The sequence below is a fragment of the Nansenia antarctica genome, assembly GCF_963989245.1.
Source record: "Nansenia antarctica genome assembly, chromosome: 13".
Taxonomy (NCBI): Eukaryota; Metazoa; Chordata; class Actinopteri; order Argentiniformes; family Microstomatidae; genus Nansenia; species Nansenia antarctica.
In genome coordinates, this window is record NC_137683.1 from 31,961,034 (window position 1) to 31,974,701 (window position 13,668).

Consider the following 13,668-nt stretch of genomic DNA (forward strand, 5'->3'; position numbering starts at 1 on the left):
TCAATCAGACCCAGCAGAGATCTGCATTGACGACTCAAGACAAACGCATATATTGACACTTTTGTGTTAAAGCCTTGAATATCAAACCTACATATCTACACTTACACATGTATCTACCCTCTCTCTCTGTCTCTCTCTCTCTGTCTCCCTCTCTCTTTCTCTCTCTTTTTCTCTCTCTCTTTCTCTCTCTGTCTCCCTCGCTCTCTCTCTCTCTCTCTGTGTTTCTCTCTCTATCTCTGTCTCTGTCTCCCTCTCCCTGTCTCTCTCTCTGTCTCTCTCTATCTGTCTCTGTCTCTCTCTCTCTGTCTCTCTCTCTCTCTCTCACACTCTCTCCCTCTCTCTCTCTCTCTCTCTCTCTCTCTCTCTCTCTCTCTCTCTCTCTCTCTCTCTCTCTCTCTCTCTCTCTCTCTGCAGGTTAAGTTGCTTTAGTCCATTCAAGCATGGCTGAGTCTGCAGCCAGGAATCTGGATGAGGAGGACGGTAATGTGACTCCATAAACAATATAAATATTCGCTCAAAATCAGTTGCTGCTCCAAGTATATCCATGATACCATGCATGTCTTTTTAGTGCACGGATACTTTAAAAGTGTATCACACTTTTGAAGGTATGAGACCTAGACATTGACAAATGTTTACCATCTGCAACAGTTACACACCTAGTCTCTATTTAAAGACCTAGGTACGTTCCTCCATCTTGAGGTGCAGAAACACCATGTATTTGACAGTGGTGTACAGGCCCCTACACATGCTTCATACTCTTCTCCAGCCAGAAGAGAAGGTTGTGATGACATACCAGTGAAATACAACTGTGACCCCCCTGTAATGATATGGAGTCATGTTTCTTTATTGAAATAGAAAGACACATTACAACACCCACCACATGTCCCCCCCCCCCTCAGGTGGAGCCCATGTCCATGAAGCAGACACCCAGAGAGAAACAGCTCCCTCCATCCCACCTCAGACTACTACCAGTACCACCAACACAGCTCAGACTGGAGGCCAAGTCATTGCTCCTGCTCTGATTGGCTGCCATTTTGCAGGACCAGTCAAAGTGAACTTCAATGTGAACCCTACAGCAGATGGTGAACTATGTTGAATCTCTCTTAATACAAGCACACAAACACACTCCCTCTCTCTCCCTCACCCTCCCTCCCCACCTGTCCCTCCCCTTTGCTCACTCTTCCCCTCCCTGCCTCCCTCCCTCTGTCTCTCTCCCTCCCCCTCCACAGCAACCCCCCCTCCATTCCTCACCGATGCTGAATTTCTCTTAATAATGTGTGAAAAGGTTCTGGTTATGTATGTCCTAACATCTCTCTCTTCAGAAGAGGAGCTGGATGTGTTTGACCTGGAGAAATACTCAGAGGAGAGGAGGATCAGAGGAGGTTTAGAGAAGGCTCTTCTGAGGCTGATGCCAGTGGTCAAAGTCTCCAGAACAGCCAAGTGAGTATTTGATAGATACCAGCCCTGTGAATACTGTGTGCTAACTTATTTGTGATGTGTGTGCGTGTGTGTGTGTGTGTGTGTGTGAGAAAGAGAGAGGGACAGAGAGAGAGAGAGAGACAGAGAGACAGAGAGAGAGAGAGAGAGACAGAGAGACAGAGAGAGACATTATGTTATTGGCCTATTCTCTCCTCCAGACTGAACTTGAGAGATGCAGTGAGTAGCAGTGAGGTAGGAGTAAGAGTTAGGAGTGAGGTAGGGTTATGTGTTAAAAGTAGGGATGCACGATATGCATTTTTTCCAACCGATACCGATACCGATATTTACCCGCTTCTCGTGGCCGATAACCGATACCGATACCGATATTATTATTATTTTATTTTTTCTTTCCTATCACCAGGGGAGCCCCCCTCCCAAATTTCGTTGTTTGGTACCTGTACTATATCAATGACAATAAAGACCATTCAGATATAATTTCACAGTTGATAACCTGTAGTTCATGCACACCTGAAGGTAAGAAAGGCTATGTAGTGAGCAAAGATTGATGATTTAATATTCCATAGTGATCTCACCAAATCTAACTTACATCACTATTGTTAACACAACAAAGAGAACACTTCTGACTCTTCAAATGTTCATTTATTATTTCCTCTAACAAACAGAATCTGTTATAGACAGTGCACAATGCTTTTTTTAGCCAAAGTTCATAAAGATCTTATGTTAACCGTAGCTTTAGACAGTATACTGTATGTTTACATGTCATGTATGTTAACCATAGCTTTAGACAGTATACTGCATGTTTACATGTATATGTTAACCATAGCTTTAGACAGTATACTGTATGTTTACATGTACATGTTAACCATAGCTTTAGACAGTATACTGCATGTTTACATGTATATGTTAACCATAGCTTTAGACAGTATACTGTATGTTTACATGTATATGTTAACCATAGCTTTAGACAGTATACTGCATGTTTACATGTATATGTTAACCATAGCTTTAGACAGTATACTGTATGTTTACATGTACATGTTAACCATAGCTTTAGACAGTATACTGTATGTTTACATGTATATGTTAACCATAGCTTTAGACAGTATACTGTATGTTTACATGTCATGTATGTTAACCATAGCTTTAGACAGTATACTGCATGTTTACATGTATATGTTAACCATAGCTTTAGACAGTATACTGTATGTTTACATGTACATGTTAACCATAGCTTTAGACAGTATACTGTATGTTTACATGTACATGTTAACCATAGCTTTAGACAGTATACTGCATGTTTACATGTATATGTTAACCATAGCTTTAGACAGTATACTGTATGTTTACATGTCATGTATGTTAACCATAGCTTTAGACAGTATACTGCATGTTTACATGTATATGTTAACCATAGCTTTAGACCAGGGGTGCTCACACTTTTTAGGCTTGTGAGCTACTTTTCACATTACCAGCTCAACAAGATCTACCAACCAAATAAAACATATTGCCATTGCTGCGAACACAAAAATGTACTGTAATAATAACAAATTAAGGCCACGCTACACTGTTTCAAAATCAAAGAAGAGATTTATTAAACTATATAACAAATATTCACACTGGTAGTCCATTAACATTAACATTAACTCAGGAGCTCTGAGTGGTTTACACCAGACTGGCCAGTGCCAAGCCAGGTGCCATCGACGTCTCCGGGCGGCGGAGTGTGTGTGTGTGTGTGTCTGTCTGTGTGTGTCTGTCTGTCTGTCTGTCTGTCTGTGTGTGTGTGTGTGTGTGTGTGTCTGTCTGTCTGTGTGTGCATGTGTGTGTGCTTGTGTCTGTCTGTCTGTGTGTGTGTGTGTGTGTGTGTGTGTGTGCTTGTCTGTGTGTGTGTGTGTGTGTGTGTGTGTGTGTGTGTGTGTGTGTGTTGTGAGGCGGCGCGGGGCTGAGTGATGCCCTCTCCTGTGTGGTCCAGACGGGAGGCGTCCCCGGCTACTTTTCAAAAAAAAATATTTAAATGTTTTTATTGTAATTTTTATTTATTTATTTTTTTTTTTTCAATGCCGTGTGATCTACCCACACTACCTTCGCGATCGACCGGTCGATCGCGATCGACGTAATGAGCACCCCTGCTTTAGACAGTATACAGTATGTTTACATGTATATGTTAACCATAGCTTTAGACAGTATACTGTATGTTTACATGTATATGTTAACCATAGCTTTAGACAGTATACAGTATGTTTACATGTATATTCATTACATGTAAGTTCATGAAATCCACAATGGCTTTGTTTTCGCGGCTAGGCTACCGTGTTCTGCTACAACGAGTGCTTGATATTCCTTCCATACAGCGTGCTTGCAATGGTGATTCTTCAGGTGACTTATTAGATTCGTTGTGTTGTAACTCATGTATTGCAAATTGCAAACGCAATATCTGCCTTAGAAATTGTGAAGAATGTCCACACCGGGGAAGGCATGTTTCGCTCGCGTCTCGTCTATACAAACTGCGTGCCTGAGCGCGGAAACCGGAAGCAGAAATATTTCCGGCTTCATATTATCGGTTAAATATCGGCTAAATTTTATAATAAATACCGATACCGATAAACATTAATTCCCCAATATCGGGCCGATAAATATTGGTGCCGATAATATCGTGCATCCCTAGTTAAAAGGGGTATGTGTTAAAAGTGATGTAGGGGTGAATCTGTGAGTGCTTCAGTTTCATCTTCATGTAAGGTCTTACCATGTAAACATGTCTGGTCCCAGGTTGAGGGGGTGTCAGCTGACTGAGGGATGCTGTGAGTCTCTGGCCTCAGCTCTCAGCTCCAACTCCTCTAATCTGACGTGGCTGGACCTCAGCCTCAATAACCTGCAGGACTCAGGTGTGAAGCTGCTCTCTGCTGGACTGAGGAGTCCACACTGCAAACTGGAAACACTGAGGTGAGGTCATCTTGATTAAAGTTATAGGGTTAGGGGTGAGGTAAAGGTTAGAGGTGATTTAGGGGTTAGGGGTTAGGGGTGAGATAAAGGTTAAAGGTGAGGTAGGGGTAAAGGGTGAGGTTTTGTGTTAGTGTACAAACAATTTACATTGTTAGCAGGCTCACAAAACAAGCTGTGTTAGTTGACTAGCGAGTGTGTCATTGATTTTCAACAACGCCATATGAATTTACATTTTTCAGAATAAAAGTCTGAACATTAAATCTGGTTTCACCAGCTGCTGTCACATATACAAACCACACAGAGAGACAGACACAGATATACAAGTACTGTAGGATGATATATTTATACTATCCTACAGTACTTTTATATTTTCTTTTATATTTTCTCTTTTCTCTCTGTTTCGTTTTCTTTTTTTTCTTAAAGGGTTAGGGGTGCGTTATGTGTTAGGGGTGGGGTAGGGGTCAGGGGTGGGGTAAAGGTTAGGGGTGAAAGAAAGGTTCTAGTTCTGGCCTGCTGTGTTCATACTTCACTGTCACAACCAATATCTGTGAGTGCTGCCGTTGCTACTTTCATCTTCATGTGAGGTCTTACCATGTAAACATGTCTGGTCCCAGGTTGGGGGGGTGTCGGCTGACTGAGGGATGCTGTGAGTCTCTGGCCTCAGCTCTCAGCTCCAACTCCTCTAGTCTGACAGAGCTGGACCTCAGTCTGAATGACCTGCAGGACTCAGGTGTGAAGCTGCTCTCTGCTGGACTGAGGAGTCCACACTGCAAACTGGAAACACTGAGGTGAGGTCATCTTGATTAAAGTTATAGGGTTAGGGGTAAGGTAAAGGTTAGAGGTGAGTTAGGGGTTAGGGGTTAGGGGTGAGATAAAGGTTAAAGGTGAGGTAGGGGTAAAGGGTGAGGTTTTGTGATAGTGTACAAACAATTTACCTTGTTAGCAGGCTCACAAAACAAGCTGTGTTAGTTGACTAGTGAGTGTGTCATTGATTTTCAAAAACGCCGAAAGAATTTACATTTTTCAGAATTAAAGTCTGAACATTAAATCGTCTGCCAGGCTGCCAATCGACTTGTTCCCTGTTTCACCAGCTGCTGTCACATATACAAACCACACAGAGAGACAGACACAGATATAAAAGTACTGTAGGATGATATATTTATACTATCCTACAGTACTTTGATATTTTCTTTGATATTTTCTCTTTTCTCTCTCTGTGTCATTTATTTATTTATTATTTTATTTTTTTAAGGTTTAGAGGTGCGTTATGTGTTAGGGGTGGGGTAGGGGTCAGGGGTGGGGTAAAGGTTAGGGGTGAAAGAAAGGTTCTAGTTCTGGCCTGCTGTGTTCATACTTCACTTTCACAACCAATATCTGTGAGTGCTGCCGTTGCTACTTTCATCTTCATGTGAGGTCTTACCATGTAAACATGTCTGGTCCCAGGTTGGGGAGGTGTCAGCTGACTGAGGGATGCTGTGAGTCTCTGGCCTCAGCTCTCAGCTCCAACTCCTCTAGTCTGACAGAGCTGGACCTCACTGGCAATAAGCTGCAGGACTCAGGTGTGAAGCTGCTCTCTGCTGGACTGAGGAGTCCACACTGCAAACTGGAAACACTGAGGTGAGGTCATCTTGATTAAAGTTATAGGGTTAGGGGTGAGGTAAAGGTTAGAGGTGAGTTAGGGGTTAGGGGTGAGATAAAGGTTAAAGGTGAGGTAGGGGTAAAGGGTGAGGTTTTGTGTTAGTGTACAAACAATTTACATTGTTAGCAGGCTCACAAAACAAGCTGTGTTAGTTGACTAGCGAGTGTGTCATTGATTTTCAACAACTCTGAAATGTATTTACATTTTTCAGAATTAAAGTCAGAACATTAAATCGTCTGCCCGGCTGCCAATCGACTTGTTCCTGGTTTCACCAGCTGCTGTCACATATACAAACCACACAGAGAGACAGACACAGATATAAAAGTCCTGTAGGATGATATATTTATACTATCCTCAGTGTTTCCTCCAGGAATTTTTACAATGGTGGCGGATGGCCGCGACCGCGCGCGCAGCGTGCACGCGCATGAAACGCACGCCTCCTTTGAAACGCGCACGCGCGCTCAAAACAACAATCTATTTTTTTTTATTTAAAAAAAAAAAAAAATCTAATCACAGCCAAAACTAGAGGATGGCCAAAAAATAATAATAATGAATATACAGAATATAAACTTGTGACTGACAGTCACATACACACACACAAAGATCATCAGCTATAATATAATACGAAGTAGGCCTACATGAGCACAAAAGCGGCTAACGTTACTGATTAACTGTTTACTGTAGTGCAGAGAGATGGTAGTCGTAGGCGGCGTATCAAATGACAAAGCTAAACGTTTAATGAAGGACATGAACGATTGTCAACAACACACTCAAGCAGTAAATAGAACAGTCTAAACAACTTGGGTACTACGGACGGAACAATAGTCTCAACCTATAGTTCCGTGCGTGAATGATGTCAATCCACCACATTACAGAAGTAAAATCACAGTCAGATTGAGCATTCGGTAAACAGCTGAGTATCAGCTGAGTTAAAGAAAACAAACTCTTACCTTTGATGACACCCACATGAGCCCTGTTTTCCCGTACTTCTCCCGTGTGTCTCTTATTGTCCAAATGTTCCCTGAATTTTAGCTGCATGTTTTTCCAGCATGTAATTCCGTTGTCAATAAAAAAATCGTCTCCCCTTCTTTTCCCCTTGACAATACTGTGTCGTTGCTAAAGTGACGGCACATAAGAATCGTTTTTTGACTTGCTAATGTCTGCTAACGTAGCACTTGAAACTGGCGCCGTTCTCTGGACTGCAGCTGCTCCCGCGTTAGCATTAGCATCCATCTTTTCTTCTCCCTTCTCACCGTCACGAGCTCAAATGACACTTGTCGGCCGATCTAACTCTTAACACTCACTTACAGGACTTCTGACACCATGTCGTGTTATTCTATTAAACATACACGTGAGTCCTTCTGTATTTCAATGTAAGTGTCTTTATTTTAACTCGCTCTGTAAGCATATACAATACCGGTCTCTTGTTGTCTCGTCGTAACCTGCCCACCTGACCTGGGGGGTATTCCATCAACGTCGCTAAAGGAAAATCCTGGCTTATTTTTGATAACTCTCGCGAGACCTATCAGAATATGCCTGGATATTTTTAAGAACTCTCGCGAGATTTATCAGACTAAACCTGGATTTTCCCTTTAGCGATGTTGATGGAATACCCCCCTGATGTCACTACGGTGGCCTGTACACAATAACAATAATACCACAGTTCACATTTAGACCAATCAGGAGCCCTTGTGTCACGTCGTCAACTGAATGTCATTAATCTGATTTTGGATCAGCGGTTAGAGAGAGATGGGCGTGGATTTAGGTGCACTTTTAGTCAACATCCATTATAGCGCTGATCTAGGATCAGATATATTTTAATCAGCTAAAATGTTCAGATTTTTTTTTATTTTATTTTTTGAGAACTTTTTTTTTTTTTTTTTGTGGACTGAATCAATTCGTGGCGGAGGAAATTCATTCGTGGCGGCCTGCCACCAATAAATGCATGTAGAGGAAACACTGATCCTACAGTACTTTTATATTTTCTTTTATATTTTCTCTTTTCTCTCCGTGTCGTTTTCTTATTATTTATTTATTTTTTTAAGGTTTGGAGGTGAGTTATGTGTTAGGGGTGGGGTAGGGGTCAGGGGTGAGGTAAAGGTTAGGGGTGAAAGAAAGGTTCTAGTTCTGGCCTGCTGTGTTCATACTTCACTGTCACAACCAATATCTGTGAGTGCTGCCGTTGCTACTTTCATCTTCATGTGAGGTCTTACCATGTAAACATGTCTGGTCCCAGGTTGGAGGAGTGTCAGCTGACTGAGGGATGCTGTGAGTCTCTGGCCTCAGCTCTCAGCTCCAACTCCTCTAGTCTGACAGAGCTGGACCTCACTGACAATAAGCTGCAGGACTCAGGTGTGAAGCTGCTCTCTGCTGGACTGAGGAGTCCACACTGCAAACTGGAAACACTGAGGTGAGGTCATCTTGATTAAAGTTATAGGGTTAGAGGTGGGTTAGGGGTTAAAGGTGAGGTAGGGGTAAAGGGTGAGGTTATGTGTTAGGGTACAAACAATTGACATTGTTAGCAGGTTCACAAAACAAGCTGTGTTAGTTGACTAGTGAGGGTGTCATTGATTTTCAACAACGCTGAAATGTATTTAGATTTTTCAGAATAAAAGTCTGAACATTAAATCGTCTGCCAGGCTGACAATCGACTTGTTCCTGGTTTCACCAGCTGCTGTCACATATACAAACCACACAGAGAGACAGACACAGATATAAAAGTACTGTAGGATGATATATTTATACTATCCTACAGTACTTTGATATTATCTTTGATATTTTCTCTTTTCTGTCTCTCGTTTTTTTAAACATGTATTTTAATTTTTTTAAGGTTTAGAGGTGAGTTATGTGTTAGGGGTGGGCAGGGCTTGACGCTTACCTTTTCCCCAGGTAGCACTGTGCTACCATGTTGAAACATTTAGTAGCACACCAAGAATTTCAGTAGCACAATGAAAATTGCGCAATTTTCGTCAACGACAACAAATTATCATAATCATAACATATCAAAATTACCATAACCGGCTCTTGGCCGTAATAAAAATGGAGACTCACACAATGTAAAGGGGAAGTAAGAATATTAATTTCAGTTGGCCCACGGTTCGGTATGAACCTCGGTTTTTAGGTCACGGTTTACGGTTCGTGTTTTTTTTATTTTTTATGCTACTACTATAAAGTACTAACTGTTACTTTATTTTGCTTATACTTATGGAACTTTAACATTTGGACACATTCCAGAATATGACTGGTATATTGTATAATATAAATATATATAAACAAAAAACACTTTCAAATGTAAAAAAATTACATAAACACTTTCAAATGTGACGTGTTGTGGATTGGCACTACGGATCATAAGCTTTCAAATGATGTGTCATACATTGAAATCCGAAAAAATATGAAGTTAGAGTCATTTGAATGTTGTTAGACGTCAGGCACATATAGGGTTAACCTCTTTGTAATGAAACCGGAAGCAAACGCTGCTAGCAGCTAGCAGCTAGCGGCTAACAAAACACAGCGCTACGAACTATGAGAGCTGTATCCCATATACCCATAATGCGCATTTTAAGCGCATATAGGACGCGCGTGAAGCATTTCTGCGACACGCGTTTCTGTTCACTGTTTTCATTCCCTCATCGCTTATACACATACGTTTGACTGCGCATGACAGTAGTTCAGCAGTCTTTTAGTCGCACTGGTGCGATTGAATGTATTTCCAAGTCGCACAGAAATATATTCACTCGCAAATGCGACCAAAACAGTCGCACTGTCGAGCCCTGGGGGTGGGGTAGGGGTCAGGGGTGAGGTAAAGGTTAGGGGTGGAAGAAAGGTTCTACTTCTGGCCTGCTGTGTTCATACTTCACTGTCACAACCAATATCTGTGAGTGCTGCCGTTGCTACTTTCATCTTCATGTGAGGTCTTACCATGTAAACATGTCTGGTCCCAGGTTGGGGAGGTGTCAGCTGACTGAGGGATGCTGTGAGTCTCTGGCCTCAGCTCTCAGCTCCAACTCCTCTAGTCTGACAGAGCTGCACCTCAGCTGGAATAACCTGCAGGACTCAGGTGTGAAGCTGCTCTCTGCTGGACTGAGGAGTCCACACTGCAAACTGGAAACACTGAGGTGAGGTCATCTTGATTAAAGTTATAGGGTTAGGGGTGAGGTAAAGTTTAGAGGTGAGTTAGGGGTTAGGGGTGAGATAAAGGTTAAAGGTGAGGTAGGGGTAAAGGGTGAGGTTATGTGTTAGGGTACAAAAATGTACATTGTTAGCAGGCTCACAAAACAAGCTGTGTTAGTTGACTAGTGAGGGTGTCATCGATTTTCAACAACGCTGAAATGTATTTAGATTTTTTAGAATAAAAGTCTGAACATTAAATCGGCTGCCAGGCTGCCAATCGACTTGTTCCCTGTTTCACCAAATGCTGTCACATAACCACACAGAGAGACAGACACAGATATAAAAGTACTGTAGGATGATATATTTATACTATCCAACAGTACTTTGATATTATCTTTGATATTTTCTCTTTTCTCTCTCTTTTTTATTATTTTTTTTTATTAAGGTTTAGAGGTGAGTTATGTGTTAGGGGTGGGGTAGGGGTCAGGGTTGGGGTAAAGGTTAGGGGTGAAAGAAAGGTTCTAGTTCTGGCCTGCTGTGTTCATACTTCACTGTCACAACCAATATCTGTGAGTGCTGCCGTTGCTACTTTCATCTTCATGTGAGGTCTTACCATGTAAACATGTCTGGTCCCAGGTTGGAGAGGTGTCAGCTGACTGAGGGATGCTGTGAGTCTCTGGCCTCAGCTCCAACTCCTCTAGTCTGACAGAGCTGGACCTCAGCTGGAATAAGCTGCAGGACTCAGGTGTGAAGCTGCTCTCTGCTGGACTGAGGAGTCCACACTGCAAACTGGAAACACTGAGGTGAGGTCATCTTGATTAAAGTTATAGGGTTAGGGGTGAGATAGGGGTTAGAGGTGAGTTAGGGGTTAGGGGTTAGATAAAGGTTAAAGGTGAGGTAGGGGTAAAGGGTGAGGTTATGTGTTAGGGTACAAACAATTTACATTGTTAGCAGGCTCACAAAACAAGCTGTGTTAGTTGACTAGCGAGTGTGTCATTGATTTTCATCAACTCTGAAATGTATTTACATTTTTCAGAATTAAAGTCAGAACATTAAATCGTCTGCCCGGCTGCCAATCGACTTGTTCCTGGTTTCACCAGCTGCTGTCACATATACAAACCACACAGAGAGACAGACACAGATATAAAAGTACTGTAGGATGATATATTTATACTATCCTACAGTACTTTTATATTTTCTTTGACATTTTCTCTTTTCTCTCTCTGTCGTTTTTTTTTCTTCTTTTTTCTTTTCTTCTTAAAGGTTTAGAGGTGAGTTATGTGTTAGGGGTGGGGTAGGGGTCAGGGGTGGGGTAAAGGTTAGGGGTGAAAGAAAGGTTCTAGTTCTGGCCTGCTGTGTTCATACTTCACTGTCACAACCAATATCTGTGAGTGCTGCCGTTGCTACTTTCATCTTCATGTGAGGTCTTACCATGTAAACATGTCTGGTCCCAGGTTGGGGAGGTGTCAGCTGACTGAGGGATGCTGTGAGTCTCTGGCCTCAGCTCTCAGCTCCAACTCCTCTAGTCTGACAGAGCTGGACCTCACTGGCAATAAGCTGCAGGACTCAGGTGTGAAGCTGCTCTCTGCTGGACTGAGGAGTCCACACTGCAAACTGGAAACACTGAGGTGAGGTCATCTTGATTAAAGTTATAGGGTTAGAGGTGGGTTAGGGGTTAAAGGTGAGGTAGGGGTAAAGGGTGAGGTTATGTGTTAGGATACAAACAATTGACATTGTTAGCAGGTTCACAAAACAAGCTGTGTTAGTTGACTTGTGAGGGTGTCATTGATTTTCAACAACGCTGAAATGTATTTAGATTTTTCAGAATAAAAGTCAGAACATTAAATCGTCTGCCCGGCTGCCAATCGACTTGTTCCTGGTTTCACCAGCTGCTGTCACATATACAAACCACACAGAGAGACAGACACAGATATAAAAGTCCTGTAGGATGATATATTTATACTATCCTACAGTACTTTGATATTATCTTTGATATTTTCTCTTTTCTGTCTCTGTCGTTTTTTTAAACATGTATTTTTATTTTGTTAAGGTTTAGAGGTGAGTTATGTGTTAGGGGTGGGGTAGGGGTCAGGGGTGAGGTAAAGGTTAGGGGTGGAAGAAAGGTTCTAGTTCTGGCCTGCTGTGTTCATACTTCACTGTCACAACCAATATCTGTGAGTGCTGCCGTTGCTACTTTCATCTTCATGTGAGGTCTTACCATGTAAACATGTCTGGTCCCAGGTTGTCGTTGTGTGAGCTGACTGAGGGATGCTGTGAGTCTCTGGCCTCAGCTCTCAGCTCCAACTCCTCTAGTCTGACAGAGCTGCACCTCCGTAGGAATAACCTGCAGGACTCAGGTGTGAAGCTGCTCTCTGCTGGACTGAGGAGTCCACACTGCAAACTGGAAACACTGAGGTGAGGTCATCTTGATTAAAGTTATAGGGTTAGGGGTAAGGTAGGGGTTAGGGTGAGGTTGGGGTTAGGGGTGAGTTAGGGGTTAACATTAAATCGTCTGCCAGGCTGCCAATCGACAGCAATCACCAGCTGCTGTCACATATACAAACCACACAGAGAGACAGACACAGATATAAAAGTACCGTAGGATTATATGTATGCATATAGATATATATTATTCTACAGTACTTTAAAATGTTAGTTCATATTTTCATGTGTATGTATCTCAGTTTTTTTGCGCGGGGGGGGGGTTTTAAGGGTCAGGGGTGAGTTATGTGTTAGGGGTGGGCTAGCTGAGGAGTCCACACGGCAAACTGGAAACACTGGGGTGAGGTAAAGGTTAAAGGTGAGGTGAGGTCATCTTGACTAAAGTTAGGGGGTTAGGGGTGAGGTAAAGGTTAAAGGTGAGGTGAAGTCATCTTGACTAAAGTTAGGGGGTTAGGGGTGAGGTAAAGGTTAAAGGTGAGGTGAGGTCATCTTGACTAAAGTTAGGGGGTTAGGTTAGGGGTTACTGCTGTGGTTAGGGCTGAGGTAGGGGTTAGGGGTGGGTTAGGGGTTAAGAGTGAGGTAAAGGTTATATATATAAATATTATCAATATATATTATCCAACAGTACGTTTATATTTCATTTTATATTTTCATGTGTCTGTCTCTGTGTCGTTTTCTTTCTTTTTGTCTTTTTAACGGGTTAGGGGTGGGTTAAGGGTTAGGGGTTATGGATTAGGGGGTTAGGGGTGAGGTAGGCGTTAGGGGTGAGGTATGGGTTAGGGGCTTGTTAGGGATTAGGGGTGAGGTAAGGGTTAATGGTGAGGGGAGGTTATAGGGGTGAGGTAGGGGTAAGATGGGTTAATGGTGGATTTGGAATTCATCTTAAATCTGTGTATTCAACATTCACCTCCACTCTTAACTAACCACATCAATAATGTTGAAGGCAGCACAGTGTTTCCTCCAGGAATTTTTACAATGGTGGCGGGTGGCCGTGACCGCGCGCGCAGCGCGCGCGATGTTTTCCGCGTGCACGCGCATGAAACGCGCACGCACGCTCAAAACAACGATTTTTTTTTTATGATTTTTTTTTCCTAATC

The 13,668-nt window shown here is 42.5% G+C and overlaps 1 protein-coding gene across 1 annotated transcript; it reads left to right on the top strand.

Moving 5' to 3' along the window:
• Positions 1-440: 440 nt before the first annotated feature.
• Positions 441-12,548, top strand: LOC308169538 (uncharacterized protein; the record flags this gene model as incomplete). The annotated part of the gene is made up of 10 exons (XM_080544221.1): positions 441-480; positions 1,323-1,440; positions 4,204-4,377; positions 4,992-5,165; positions 5,821-5,994; positions 8,253-8,426; positions 9,961-10,134; positions 10,816-10,932; positions 11,584-11,757; positions 12,371-12,548. The coding sequence occupies 10 exons, from the start codon at positions 441-443 to the stop codon at positions 12,546-12,548; spliced, it is 1,497 nt and encodes a 498-aa protein (XP_080400347.1).
• Positions 12,549-13,668: the final 1,120 nt, after the last annotated feature.